Source organism: Neopelma chrysocephalum, unplaced genomic scaffold (genome assembly GCF_003984885.1).
Source record: "Neopelma chrysocephalum unplaced genomic scaffold, ASM398488v2 Primary Assembly neopelma1_76, whole genome shotgun sequence".
Classification (NCBI taxonomy): Eukaryota; Metazoa; Chordata; class Aves; order Passeriformes; family Pipridae; genus Neopelma; species Neopelma chrysocephalum.
Window position 1 is genome coordinate 4040187 of NW_020897737.1, and position 14101 is coordinate 4054287.

Below are 14101 nucleotides of genomic sequence, written 5' to 3' on the forward strand. Positions count from 1 at the left end.
TGTTGTTAGATGGACTGTTGTTTTTCCTATGTGAACCAGTGGTGTAACCTCTTTGTTTGCAGGCACCAGAATATTGTAGTGTTTGGTGAGAAGCTGTGTTTTAATCTTGTAAAGTTGTTTTGTGCTAGTACAAAGATAAACCTCTAGAAACTCTGAAATCAGAAGGACACTGCTGAAAAAAACTTTTTGTTGAGCTGATTCATATGTTGCTTTGTATTGTAGGGGGATCCAATTAGTAATAAAGTTACTCCTTATAGTCTGATGTATGGTTGCAGATTTTTAGGAAACTTCAAATCCCTACAGCAGACAGCTGTTGTACAAGGAAACATTTTAGAGGAGAAAAATGGTAGCATTTTAAATTTTAAAAAACAAACAAAAAAAAATCTTTTAAAACGCAAATCAAAAAAATGTTAGTTAATGCTATTTAGATCCCTAATTTTATAATGCTGGTTGAAAAATGCCTATATGCTAAGATAGTTGCAATGTGTTCTAGTTTACTTGTGATAATTGGAGCAGAAATGTGGTACTTTGAGGAAAAAGTTAAACATCGAATGAACCCACGAAGACTTCCCTTTCCTGAGGTACTCTGCAAAATGGAGTACATGTGAAGAATGGGGAGAATGATTGTAAGAGTATGAAAACTGCATGGTGAAAAAGAGTAGAAATAAAAGTAGCTGTTGAGGGATTTGCCTTTATTAGCTAGCCAGCTTGAATTTCATGGAGAAAGAGAAGTTTATAGAGCTTTTTGGGTCAGGGCCACGTTTCCTTGTATGTTACTTTGTACAGTATTATGGGGCCCTGAATAAGACTAGACTGGCTGGATTCTTATGCATGATAATAATGTATTATTACATGTAAAGTGACAATGCCACTTTTGCCTCTTGCTTTCTGCAAAGCTTTGATGATATGTTCCTATCCTCAAAGCTGCTGCAAAAATCATAAGGGCATAGATTTATGTGGGAAAAAATCGAGACAGTGATGGCTTTTCCTCTTGAAATTTTGGAGGAGTATTTCGTTTGGTGTTTATAGTCTTATAATCTTTATAATGCTTGGACAACTTATTGAAGAACTTCTGGTTTTGGTTCAGATATTTCCTGTTTATCTCAAGATGCCTCCCGTATTGGCTGAACTTCTAACCCTGAGCTTAACATCTGTCATTTTATACATCAAATTATGAACATGAATGGACAGTTTCTCATCCTGTCGCCATTGGGGCTGTCATAGACCCCTGCAGTTGAATGTTGTGTTTATCAGGAGTAAATGGATGTGTTCCTTTGATTTGCTTCATTTGAGGGATTCCTGATACTTAATGATGCTGTGGGTTGTTTGGCTCCTTTCCCTTCCACTATTAAAGAGATTTCCGCTGCCATTATCAGCTACACTAACTTTTCAGCACACTTCAGCATTTCTCATGTGCAAAGGCCGCAGCTGTAGTTGAACAATGTGTTTGTTGTAATCCAATAATAAGGGTCCTAAATATAACAATAATTATAACCTCTTACATTGAGAACAATATTGATAATCAGGGATACAAATCCTTGAAATTCATAGAAATAGAGCTTGCCATTGGTTGTTGCAGTGTTATCCATGTTTTAAGATTTTAAATACTTTGCAAAACTTGTATGTGCTCATGTAAAGATCTGGCTTTGCTGTACAGATGGGGATAACGGAAGCAAAAAGCACCCAGAGAAATATGAGAAATTACATTTATCAACAACTAAACAGAATACTCTGGATATTATTCTTGTAATTAACAAGTCTAACTTGCCATAATAAGCACTGATTATAAGTAGCCTAACTGATTTTATTGAATATATGCCCTATTGGACACTGCACCCAGTTCGGTCTTGTGTATCTTTAAATCATGTTTGTAATTAGTCTACATGTACACTTTTGGTCTTTCTGTCCTCTTTTTAAAATTTAATTTTCTTTTTTTCAATCAAACCCTTTGATAATTTCATCAGTGTGAAGTTCTTTGTAAAGTAGAGCTTTTGATGAGCCATGTATGATCCACAGAGTTGTGATGTTTCTGCAATTTTCTGAGGGACAGAATAGCCATGTATTGCCAACATGGTTGTGCAATTAATATATCCAGATCTAATAAGAGTCCAGTGTCACAAAAAGAGAGTGTATCTGTAGGCACAGAAACAGCAGACTCTTCAGAGTTATATTCCTTGAACAGGATTTAATTTTTAATTGCAAAATTCATAGTGGCTTGAGACAGTATGTGTTTAATCTCAAACTTCTGTTTTGATCCATTGCTGTCACAAATACGCTCTTTGACTACCAGATTCTCACCTGGCATAATGCCATCTCCTCATTCACTTGTGGTTTTTCCTTTGACCAACTTCAGGTCCTTCTGCTGGCAAGGACCTTAAAAAGAACAGAGCAATATACAAGGTCTAAATATACTTCTACTTCAATTCCTCACTTTTTGTATCTCTTCAGGAGCCCAGTGTGGCACCTTCCTTATTTACCTCATGGCTGTACGTGGTACCTCTGGCCTTGTAAACACAGTCCTGACATTTGTAATACCTTTGGGAGAGGCTGATTTTAAGTTACGTTAGTGCTTCTCATGTTCACATCTTCTCTCTTTTGAGTTCTTCATTTTACAAACTTTAAACACTTTTCCGAATGTAGTAGTATATACCCAGTGGATATAAAGTGGGTTTTTTAGTGTATTGTGTTTCTCTTTCCTTGTCTAAAATAGTAGTTTTTCGTTAGCAGTACCTCTCAGCTCATGTTTTGACTATGAACTGTTGAAGGTTTCTAGTAAAAGATACTTCTACCCTAATATGCATGTAATCAAACATGTAATCTTATACTATATTCTATGAATATGCATGTTATAATTGAGGGAATAATTATTTGGATCTTCTCAGTAATTTTTAATGTTTGTTTTTAATGCTTTTGGAATTTTCTTTTGCTGTGCTATAGTCAGAGAGAGGTGGAGAGAGAGTAAGAGCCAGAATAATTCTATAGAATGAGGGACAAATATGTTTTGCAGTTGGATGGCTTTTACCTGAAACTGCACATAAACAGTGCACAGAGTGACTGTCCAGCTCTTTTGCAAATACTACTGTAATCCAAGCATTTGGCAATTCTTTTTTTCGTTAATCCTGTACTCATTCCTAAATCTGCCTGCAATTAATGTGTTGGATTTTTTTCCAGTTTTAAATATATTATAATGTTTTCTCAATCTGTAATGAAAGCTGCTTCTGGTGGTTTATTGAAATCCTACCTGCGGTGCTCCTCTGGGAGGGGGTGTATCTTTTTCACGGCCGTCCTGTCCTCAGTAGGCATTTGCCATCTACAGCGCTTGAAACATTCCATTCTTTGCGCCATTTTTTGGCACTGATAACTGTGACATCTGCTTGTCACATATGAAGCCCAGGAAGTGCTGAAGACCCTGGAGCAGTGAGCATGCCTTACGCGAGCATCCTTACGTGGGCAGAGGAAAATTATCTTTGCGTCTCAGGTGGGGAAGCGGCTGGCTTGGCTTGCTCACAGTTTCTGTGGTGACATTAAGACTGAGGGACATATGCCCACCTCCCATGTACTGATTGCGGGGAAACATGGCCTTTCCTAGTCTTGCCTCTCGTACTCTGGTTCTACAGAGAAAATGTGAGTGGGGAGAACTGCCCTCTGTGGACTGCCTGCAGTGTCTATGCCCCAGAGCAGCTCTCTGGTTGAGGTAGAAGAGAGGGAGTAGTTTTCTGCTTGGTTGTCTTGCTCTTTGACATAAGTACACCTTGTATTTTTGTATAATTGAAATGAATAGACCGGTAGCCTACCAGCCCTGGATTAATAAAGCTTAGGTGCAAATGCATATGTCATAGCAAATTGTTTTAAGTCATCAGGAATTCAGCTGAACATTTAAGTTTGAAACATACTGATCAGTAAGTAGGCTGATGTGCAATTTCAAAGGTGCTCAGTCCTTAAGAAGAGTTGGCTTAAATTTAATGCGTATTTTACAGTGAAGAGGGGTAAAACCACTGTGATTTTAGAGGTCCCTTCCATCATGCTAGTTTAGGTAAAAATGTTGCAAATAATACTTTACAATCTGAAAGGGCATTGAATAGTGCTGCATAAGTGCCCAGTTTATATTAAACTCTAGTGTACTTTTTTTTTTATGACTTGTTAAATGCTGTGCTACAGGTTGAATTTGTATTTGTTAAGGTGTAAAAACTGATGGAGTTCAGGTACTCTTTGTTCAGATTGAAAAAGGAATTTGTTTGCCTTATAATTAAAGGAAAAAAAAAGCCTCAGACCTGTCTTTGTTTGTTTGTTTTTGCTTGTTTTTTTTGAAAGCTCTGTACCTTTCTGTCCCATGCAAAATTATTCCATGGATTGTTTGTATGCTATTGCTTTTCAGTAAATGCTTGGTTTACAGAACAAGGATTTGCCAAGGGAAGTTGTCAGTTTGCATCCCAATTCTGATATACCAGGGGAGCAGAAAAAATACTCCCTTGTCAAAGTTTCAGGTATGATAGTTAAACCTGTAGTGTTCATCACCTTTTCCTTAACCACAAACTGAATAGATGGCTGATAAGGACACAAGGTCTTTTATTTTCACTGTAGTTTTCCAATCTTAAAGAAAAATTCTTTTGCCACCAATTTGGGGAAGAAAATTACACCTGGTTGCCTTTTTAGAACTGTGTCTTTTCATGTGTGTCTGAGCAGCTGATTTTAATTCAGATCTAGCCATATAAAAAGTCTGATTTAATACTTTTTAGTCTCTTAGAGGTAGGAGAAAAGGTTGAACTGCTTACAGAGGAGGAGCAGACTGTGGAATCAGAACCTCAGGATATATTTAATGGAGATGCTCATTTGAGTTTGAATTATCATAGATGTACATAACCTGTTCTGACGCTGAATTACAGGGCAGTTTGTTGGTTATCTTGCTTCAAAAGATAACCTGTTACACACATTAAAGTAAGACAATACCTCAGAGTGATCATGAAGTGTGCTATTGTGTTATTAGTTAGGAGATTGCAGCCATGGAAGATTTCCCTGGAGGGTCGTGCTGGATCTTGCAGTCTTGTTCCAGAAATTCATATGAATAAAAAATATGAAATTAAACATTTCCTGATCAGTTTCTGTGGTGCTGTTCTAATAAAAGGAATTAATTACACAGAAATCTGTCCAATTCTGCATCTGTGAACCATTAAAAATTGTTAGGGATTCGATGAACTGTGACTAGGCCCATACAAGGTAGAACTCAATGACAGAGTAGGGGGAAAAACCAGCTCCCATATGTTCTACTTGCAAGCGAAACTTTTCTAAAAAAGGGGGTTTTTTAATGTCAAAAGCATTGACTCCTCTGCACAGTTTCTTTTGGAGGAGCTTTCTTGTTTACTGGTTTTTATTTGTTTATTCCCACAGGTGAAGTAGAGCTTGCTTTAGACTTAATGTAAAGCGCTGGTCCTTTTCTGTTAATGCACAGAATAGTCCATCTGTGTACATAACACCTCAGGGATATGCCAGCTGACAAAGATGGACAATGTATTAACATCTTAAATGCTCTTGTAGGCCCAAATCAAATGCAACATCCTAAATGCTCTTGTAGGCCCCTCAAATCAAACACTCATCACCAGGTAATGAGTGTATAATGGGATCTGGACAGCACTGCCAGACTCCATGGCTGATAAGCTCAGGTGGAAAGCATGTGGGGCAGGGAAGTCCTTCTTGAGTAGTTAACATCCCTGGAGGTCTGTGTTGTTTCTGGAATTCAAGACCAGGAATCTTTCAAGAAAAAAAAAGAAAAAAAAAGTTATGCTATATGATTACCTTTAAAGAGTAGGTTTAAAAGGAAGAGGACTACCATCATGCTTTAACTCTCTTATTACTAGAACATCTGTGCCTTTATATATACTCAAAAAATCTTGCCGTTATTTTGGAAGAGAAACAGAGTTGTTGAATACAAACCTATTACTTGTGTATTGACATCACAAAACCTGTTCAATATACTGTGGGGCCTTACACATCCGGAACATAATCATGAACCTGACTTTTAGGCTTTGGTCACTGTCCTTGAAACATCCAGTGCTACTGGGTGCTTGGCAACCTTAATCTCACCCATGGCCAGGAACAGGGAGTAGTGCATCAACCTGAGTTATTTGCTGGGATTCCTGTGGTACGTGGGTTGGGTGACATCCTCTCATATGATGGAATCTGGGGGTAGAAGCAGAGCAGAACTTGTTAGCTAGAAAAATTGCTTACTACATTGAGTTCAGGGGGATGCTGGAGTTGCAGGAATATTGGAGAAGACAGTGCTCTTAAGAAATTTTTCTTTTCCTTTAGCTTCCACTCCAGGCACCTGATGTTTTTTGGTACATCTTGTCCTGTCCCAAGTTAAATGGCATCATCAGCTGGGAACGCCTGTTCCCTGCAACTCCCTCGTGTTGATTTGAAGGCAGCAATGTCCGGCCAGCTACTGGCAAACAGAACTTTCTGCTGAGGCTCTGGGGACAAAAGGTGTGGATGAGGAATGTTGGCAGCCATTTTGCATTATTATTATTATTATTATTATTATCATCATCATCATCTTCTTCATCAAATAATAAGAATTTTTATCTGTGCACAGTTTTGTTTACAAAAAGAATTGCTGCTCTTTAATTTAGAAATAAAATGACATAAATAAATTACTTTAAAAGAATGTTTGGGGAATAAGGAGAAGTATTTGTGGCAAGTTATTCTGAAAATGTCATGCAACATGTGGTTAAATTATTTCGTTCTTCCCTGGAGGTAGTTTTTACGAAATTGGTGAGTCAAGCCATTGTCAGTAATATTTTTGTTGTCTTAAACTTTTCTCTTACTTTGTAGGAACTGCATGCATCCTTGTAGATTATATCTGAATGACAAAAATACATAGATAGCAGGAGAAGGAAGAGTAATGCCTTTATTTAGAACTATCTGTCAGTAACTGTTTGTTAAGTGCATCTGTCATGTCTTATTCTGGATTTGTGTTTTCCTAGTCTCTTAACTGGTAATTCATTTTTTTTGATACCTGATGACGTTGATTATTTTAATGTTATTCTCATTCAGCAGTCTGTGTAATCAGTGTGGGACTTAAGTTCAGGAATATGAGAAGTACTTACTACCCTCATTTTTAGTCATTTAGCAAAAGCACATCTATGGCATATTTTTAGTACTTTTTTTAAGGTGAAATATGTGTTGTCAAGAATATTGATTTCTTTCAAAAAATAAATGCCATTATATATGGGACTGTGCTTGTAAAACAGTTCATGCAATTAATATATCAGATTGAAAACTTAGGCTGAGAAGGGCTTTGGGAGAAATTATGTACAAATATGGATAAATTAAAAAGGCAGATAATTCACATCAGATAATTCAACATAATGGTATCTTGTGTGTGTGAACAAGTAAAGTGGATTCAAGAAGATTTGACAAAAATTATTTCCTTTTGCAACCTACATTTAAATGTCTAAATGAATTCCTACAGCACTGTGACTTGGTAAATGGCCTTACTTTCTGCTGTTAGGCAGAGGTGAATACCTGATTATGATTTCTGCTTGTCTCTTTGCTAGTAATGATGAGCGTTACCTAGCATGGAAGAGAGAGATGGCAGCATTCGGATGAATTGAGGACTAGCGTTGAAATGCCTTGGGAATATTCAGGACTCATGATCTTTGACGTTCTGAAGCAATGTTGTCTGAAAAAAGAGATAAATTAAGATATTTTCCCTGTGCATCACACTGGGTGTGCACACTATGTGGCAAGAAGTCATGCATGAGCAGTCATGGATTACCATTTTTTGTGCTCTGTTAATATCATGGGACCATTTAGGTTGGAGAAGACCTTTAAAATCATCAAGTCCAACAATTAACCCAGCACTGCCAAGGCCACCACTACACCATGTCCCTAAGTGCTACATCTGCACATCTTTAAAATACCTCCAGGGACGGTGACTTCATTGCTTCCCTGGGCAGCTTGTTCCAGTGCTTTACAACCCCTTCCATGAAGAAATTTTTCCTAATATTCAATCAAAACCTCCCCTGCCACAACTTTGAGGCCATTTCCTCTCATACTGCCACTTTTTACTTGGGAGAAAAGACCAGCTCCCATCTCACTACAACCTCCTTTGAGGTAGTTGTAGGGAGCAAGAATGTTACCCCAGCCTCCTTTTCTCCAGGCTAAACAACCCCAGCTCCCTCAGCTGTTCCTCATAAGATTTGTGCTCTAGACCCTTCCTCAGCTCTGTTGCCCTTCTCTGGACACACTCCAGCACTTCAATGCTTTTCTTGGAAAGAGGAACCATAACTGAACACAGGATTTGAGGTGTTACCTCACCAGCACCAAGTACGTGGTCGATCTGCTGGCCACACTGTTTCTGATACAGGCTAGGATGCCCCTGGCCTTCTTGGCCACCTGGGCACGCACACTGGCTCATGTTCAGCCACTGTTGACCAACACTCCCAGGGTCTTTTTCCACTGCACAGCTTTCCAACCACTCTTCCTCAAACCTGGAGCGTTGCATGGTGGTGTTGTGACCCAAATGCAGGATCTGGCACTTGGCCTTGTTAAACCTCATACAATTAACCGCGGCCCATCAATCCATCCTGTCCATATCCTTCTTTAGAGCTTTCCTTCCCTCCAGCAGATCAACTCTCACCCAGCTTGGAGTCATCTGCAAAGTGACTGAGGGTGCCCTCGATCCCCCTCATCCAGATCATCGATAAGGATTTTAAACATGACTGGCCCCAACACTGAGCCCTGGGGAACACTTGTGACCGACCACCAGCTGGATGTAACTCCATTCATCATGAATCTCACCAAGGGCCCAGCCATCCAACCAGTATTTTTACACAGCAGAGAATGCACCCATTCAAGCCATGAACAGCCAGTTTTTCCAGGAGAATGTTATGGGAAATGGTGTCAAGGGCATTTACTCAGTGGGTCACGCTATTACAGGACATCAGGTTGGTCAAGCAGGACCTGCCTTTCCTAAACCCATGCTGGCTGGGTCTGATCCTCCAGTTGTCCTGTATGTGCCATGTGATGGCACTCAAGATGAGCTGCTCCATGACCTTCCCTGCACAGAGCTCAGGATGACAGGCCTGTAGTTACCCAGATCCTCCTTATGACCCTTCCTGTAGATGGGGGTCACATTTGGTTAGCCAGGACTGCTGGTAAATGATGGAAGGTGGCTTGGTGAGCACTTACACTAGCTCCTTCAGTACCCTTGGGTGGATCCCATCCAGCCCCACAGCCTTATATGTCTTTAAGTGGTGTAGCAGGACCATTTCCCCTTGGATTATGGGGGCTTCATTCTGCTCCCCATGCCTGTTTTCTAGCTCAGGGGGCTGGGTACCTGGAGATCAACTGGTTTTGTTATTCAAGACTGAGGCAAAGAAGACATTAAGTACCTTAGTCTTTTCTTCATCCTTTGCCACTTGTTTCCCCCCACATCCAATAAAGGCTGAAGATTCTCCTTAACCCTCCTTTGGCTGCTAATGTATTTATAGAAACATTTTTTTTTCTTTTATGGTGCTAGCCAAATTAAGTTCTAGTTGGGCTTTGGCCTTTCTGATTTTCTCCCTGCATAACATCACGACATCCCTGTAGTCCTCCTGAGTTTCCTGCCTCTTCTTCCAAAGGTCATAAACTTCCTTTTTCCTGAGTTCCAATCAAAGTTCTCTGTTCAGCCAGACTGGTCTTCTTCCCTGATGGCTCAACTTTCAGCCTATATGATTTCCTTCCTGAAGAATGATTTGAGCAACTATTTGATTAGAAAAGGAAATGAACGGAAGGCATAGCTATGAATGCTTGATTAACCTAGACCTTTAAGTGGCTTTGTTTTGGGGGCAGAAAGTCAGGTGACAGGCTCTGGAAGTCTGCCGGAATTGAGGACTTTCTCCTGTCTCTTGAGCCTGGAGTGTTGTTTTACAGTGTATTTGTATGTTGTTTATTTTTGGTGTGTGAATTCTAGAGGTTAGAGCCGTATGAATCTTGTGCTGGTGTGTTGTAGCAGGGACAGAGTCTGGTTGACTCTTGTCCCAGGGCTGAGCCAGGAACAACAGGCTTGCCTGGTACTGGGACATCCCTGCCTGCAGCACCAACATGTTCCTCATGTGAGTCTCTTTTGAGGTGTGGTTACACCCTAAATGGCATGAATGAGAACCAAAAATGCAACAAAACCAGTTTCAGGGAAGCTTTATGCTATAAATTGGGGCTCTTATAACTGGGGCTCAGCAGTCAGATCAATCTTCAATGTATCTTCAGATTTTTCAGACATTTTGATAAGCAAGTGAGAATGTTCTCGGTTCCTTGCAGCCTAATGTGCAGAGGTCGTTTCAATGTTAGGGATTGTTTGACCATCAGAAAGGTGGTATCTCTCAAGAATCAGCTAAATTAATGTATTCAGGGTTTTGTCAAGTCCTGTTACTCGGTAGCAGTCTTGTTGATCCATCAGAAGGTATTCAGACACAAATGTTAGATTGACCACCAAATACTCAAGAGTCTAACTTATCCCTTTGATACAGGGATGCACATGCTGCAGAGCTTCCCTGTACTGGTCTAGCTGTCTTAGGCCAAGATTGATGGGGAAGAGATGCATGATGGATTATCTCACATTCTGCAGTGCTCTTTGCTCCAGGCGAAAACGTGTAGTCAGCTACATGTCATTAGACTGTTAATCAAACTGAATAGCTGGAATACACATGGACCTCAAAGCAGGACACGGTTCCGTACAGCCCTGCACTCAGCCATGTCCTGAGCAAAGAAAATGTGTTGCATGGCCTTCTACAACATTTTTTGGCACAATGGGCTTGTTTCTGCTCCCTGATTGCTCTGTTCTGAGGAGTGCGCCCAGGTCTTGGTTTAAGTGGCTTTTCATGCTCAATAAGCATTTGTGTACTGTGACTCTGTACAGGTTCTGAACTGAGGTACATTGAGTTGGATCTGCTACTGTAGTTGGGGTCCAGTTTATACATTTGCAGTGCGTCCGCCTTTCATGTTCTCTAGAGCTCTTTGCAGCTTGTTTTAGGGGCTGGCATGTTCTGTGAACTTCAGATGGCTTAGCAGTGCTTTTGTAGTAGGAGAGGGGCTGTGATGTGGCGCTGCCATTTTGTGTTTCACTGCATGGGGAACTGTAGTCAAGTGTCCCATGAAGAGTTGGGTTCCCAGCTGAAGGCATCTCCAGTAGCCTCTCCTTATCATGTGACCTACCATGGCAGAGCTATGCTGGAAGGGAGGTTAAGTGGCACTGACAGCTAGCCAATCCTGGATGTATGGCATTAAGCATAGTCACGTTTTCATTATTCCGTTAAAATTTGTCTCTTGCACAAAAGTTTTCCATTGTTTTCAGTCTTCTACAGTGCTGTAATAATCAATAGCTTGTGTTGATACGCTGCCCTCTGGGTAGGATACATGTCTTCCTCCCTTCCATTGTTGCCTCTTCTCCTCTCCCCTTCCAGATGTGATGGAGGCATTGAAAACATAGTTATTATTAGGGGCTGCCAGATTGACATTCATAGCACAGTACACTGCAAGAATTCAGGGCTTTGTTTGGGGTTCAGGAGTATTGTCCACAGGTGAAAAAACTATAGCTGTCACTGCTTTCCAAATCTTAAGATTTCTGGGCAATATAAAATTTTTTGAAATGTTAAAATATTTCTCTTAAAGATAGGACAAGTATCCTCTGTTGGCTTGATTTTTGGTTCCAGCCTATTTTTAGTTCCTGTGGCAGTACAAAATGTTGCTAACTTTTGTCTTCTCTTCTTGTGTCCTTTTGTTGCAGGTCTTGATGATTGTCTACAGCAATACATAAAGAACTTTGAGAGGGAGAAGATTAGTGGCGACCAGCTGCTACGAATTACTCATCAAGAACTGGAAGATCTTGGAGTCACACGAATTGGCCATCAGGAGCTTATCTTGGAAGCAGTAGACTTGCTCTGTGCACTGGTAAACTTCTTGGGGCAAAGTGGGGAGGAGTGAACAGTGTTTGCATATTCACACTTTGCCATTCAAATTGATAGTCCTAAAGACTAAGTAGTTCAAGAAACTCCTGACATGTAATGGACAAACAAGTTTAGCATTTTAAACCAGTGGCAAGATAAAGAGCAAAATCTATTGATAGGATGATGTTTGTGAAATAAATTGGCATTAGAGATTTAAGGCTTTCATATCTGTCTTTGTAGAATGAAAGCTTATCTGAAATCACAAACAAACTAGTCTGGGTTTGATTTGGAATGTAAAACAGTGAATGAAGTAATTGAGTGCTGGTTGCCCTTTACAAAAAAAAAGTTCTGATATTAACCATGTCATTTTTCACTGATCCTTTCATGCAAGTTATGTTTTAGATGATTATTTGAGCTTGATAAAACATAGCTGCTTGTATTTCACAGTAGAAAGTATTAAATACTGAAATAATTAGCTTATGTGTAAATAATACATAAATTTTTGATGGAACATACAGAGGGATTTTGGTAATGGTCTTTTCAGTCAGGTCATGTCATGCATAACTGGGATTATCTGCCTGGTGAGAGGTGTGGTGCTGACTTCTCTGTTCTTACGAACTTTTAGTATGTGCCTGTAAAGATTAGTGATAAATTGGGCACACTGTCTGGATTCTCTGCTGTAGGAAGGATTGTGAACAGCCCTGTTAAGAAGTACTTGACTGCCTGAAGTGGTGTTTTGTGGATTTTTAATGCACACTACTGTTTCAAGCCTCAGAAGGAGCTTTTAGAAAGCCGAATCTGGGTAGAGGCAATCAAAGATGGTAGGATAAAAGGCTCTTCAGAAGGGCTTGTGGGTTCTCCATATGGAGCAGCTTTTCTGAATACCCTGTTATTGCATCTTTGGAAGATAGATGTGAGGAGTAATGAAAGGAGAGAGTGAAAAAAAAATAAAAAATACAAAAATAAAGTAAAAAAGGGGGAAAGCTTTTTCATAAAGGAAGAGATTTGACTTTAAACACACCTTAGATTCTCTTTAGTGTTTCTAATAACGTTGCAATGTGGTTCAGTGCAATAAATTAACTCATTAATTTGTTTTTTAAATAATGAAGAAGTTGCAATCTTATACAAAATGCTACTGGTATAGAAGGGAACATAAAGAGAGTTATTCACATAGTACTTTTCTCATCAGATAATGCAACAGAAAACTTTAATAAACTTTATAAATACTTTAATTAACTGAGATAGATAAAGCCTAAGTTAAGGTGAGCACTGATGACCATTTTTCCCAGTCACACAAGACAGACAGATTGTGGTTCTTTGAATAATAAAGTATTTTTACAGAAAAAAACCCCCTTGTTTATTAGCTGAAATTTCTTTTTCCCTTGGTATGTAATTACAGATGTTATCTTTAAACAAACAAACGACTTGTCTTTGTAGCTCCCTTATCTTAGGCAAAAGTGTATGGAACTAAGCTGAATATAAAATAAGGAATTTGTAGCAAAGGCTAACACTACATCCTTAATGCATCCAGCAAGTCTCTCCTTCCTGGTCCTTGTTGCACATATAGTGTTGTCTGTTTTTCTGAGTTTGTCTTAAAGAAAACTTGATCACTGAAACACAATAGCATGTGTTCAGATGACATCTTCTAATTTAAGCTGAGGTTTTTGCAGTCTCACAATTGGCTCCTGATGGCTCCTCGGGGATACAAAATGTGATTGTGATATTGATTTTAGTGGACTTAATTTGAATTTATTGTTCACCAATCAGATAAACCTCTTAGAAAATTTAATTCAGAGGCAATCCTTTTGGCTGTACTGGCCCAATACTTACAGGCTTTTCTTTTTTTATTGCATCAGTAAGTATCTGTCCTGGTTAGGGCTTGCCTATTCTTCTGATTTGACTCTAATGTTAGATTAGAGTCATTGTTCAGGAGAATATTAAGCCTGTGACTCTCCAGTCTAGGGTAACTGCTAGTGCAGGTAGTCACTATGCAATGGCTTTTTTAATGATCTGATTATTTTTTTTCTGTTTCACTGGAGTTTGACAGAGGTTTCATGACAGAATTTAGCATGAGTTACAAGTCTATGATCCAAATGAGTTTACATCTGTTTGGATGCTGGAGATGAGGGGGTAGAAATAGTAAAGTTAATTTTGCCTTGCAAGCATAATCCCTGATTGAT

General features: G+C 39.4%; 1 protein-coding gene across 6 annotated transcripts in view; it reads left to right on the forward strand.

Annotated features, from left to right (window-relative positions):
* The window catches only part of CNKSR2 (connector enhancer of kinase suppressor of Ras 2), a 209964-nt gene that overhangs the window by 25986 nt on the left and 169877 nt on the right, over positions 1–14101 (forward strand). For all 6 annotated transcript variants that reach the window (XM_027689124.1, XM_027689125.1, XM_027689119.1 and 3 more), the window contains exon 2: positions 11762–11925. In XM_027689124.1, coding sequence (XP_027544925.1) covers positions 11762–11925 — 164 coding nt within the window. The remainder of the gene's footprint in view (positions 1–11761; positions 11926–14101) is intronic.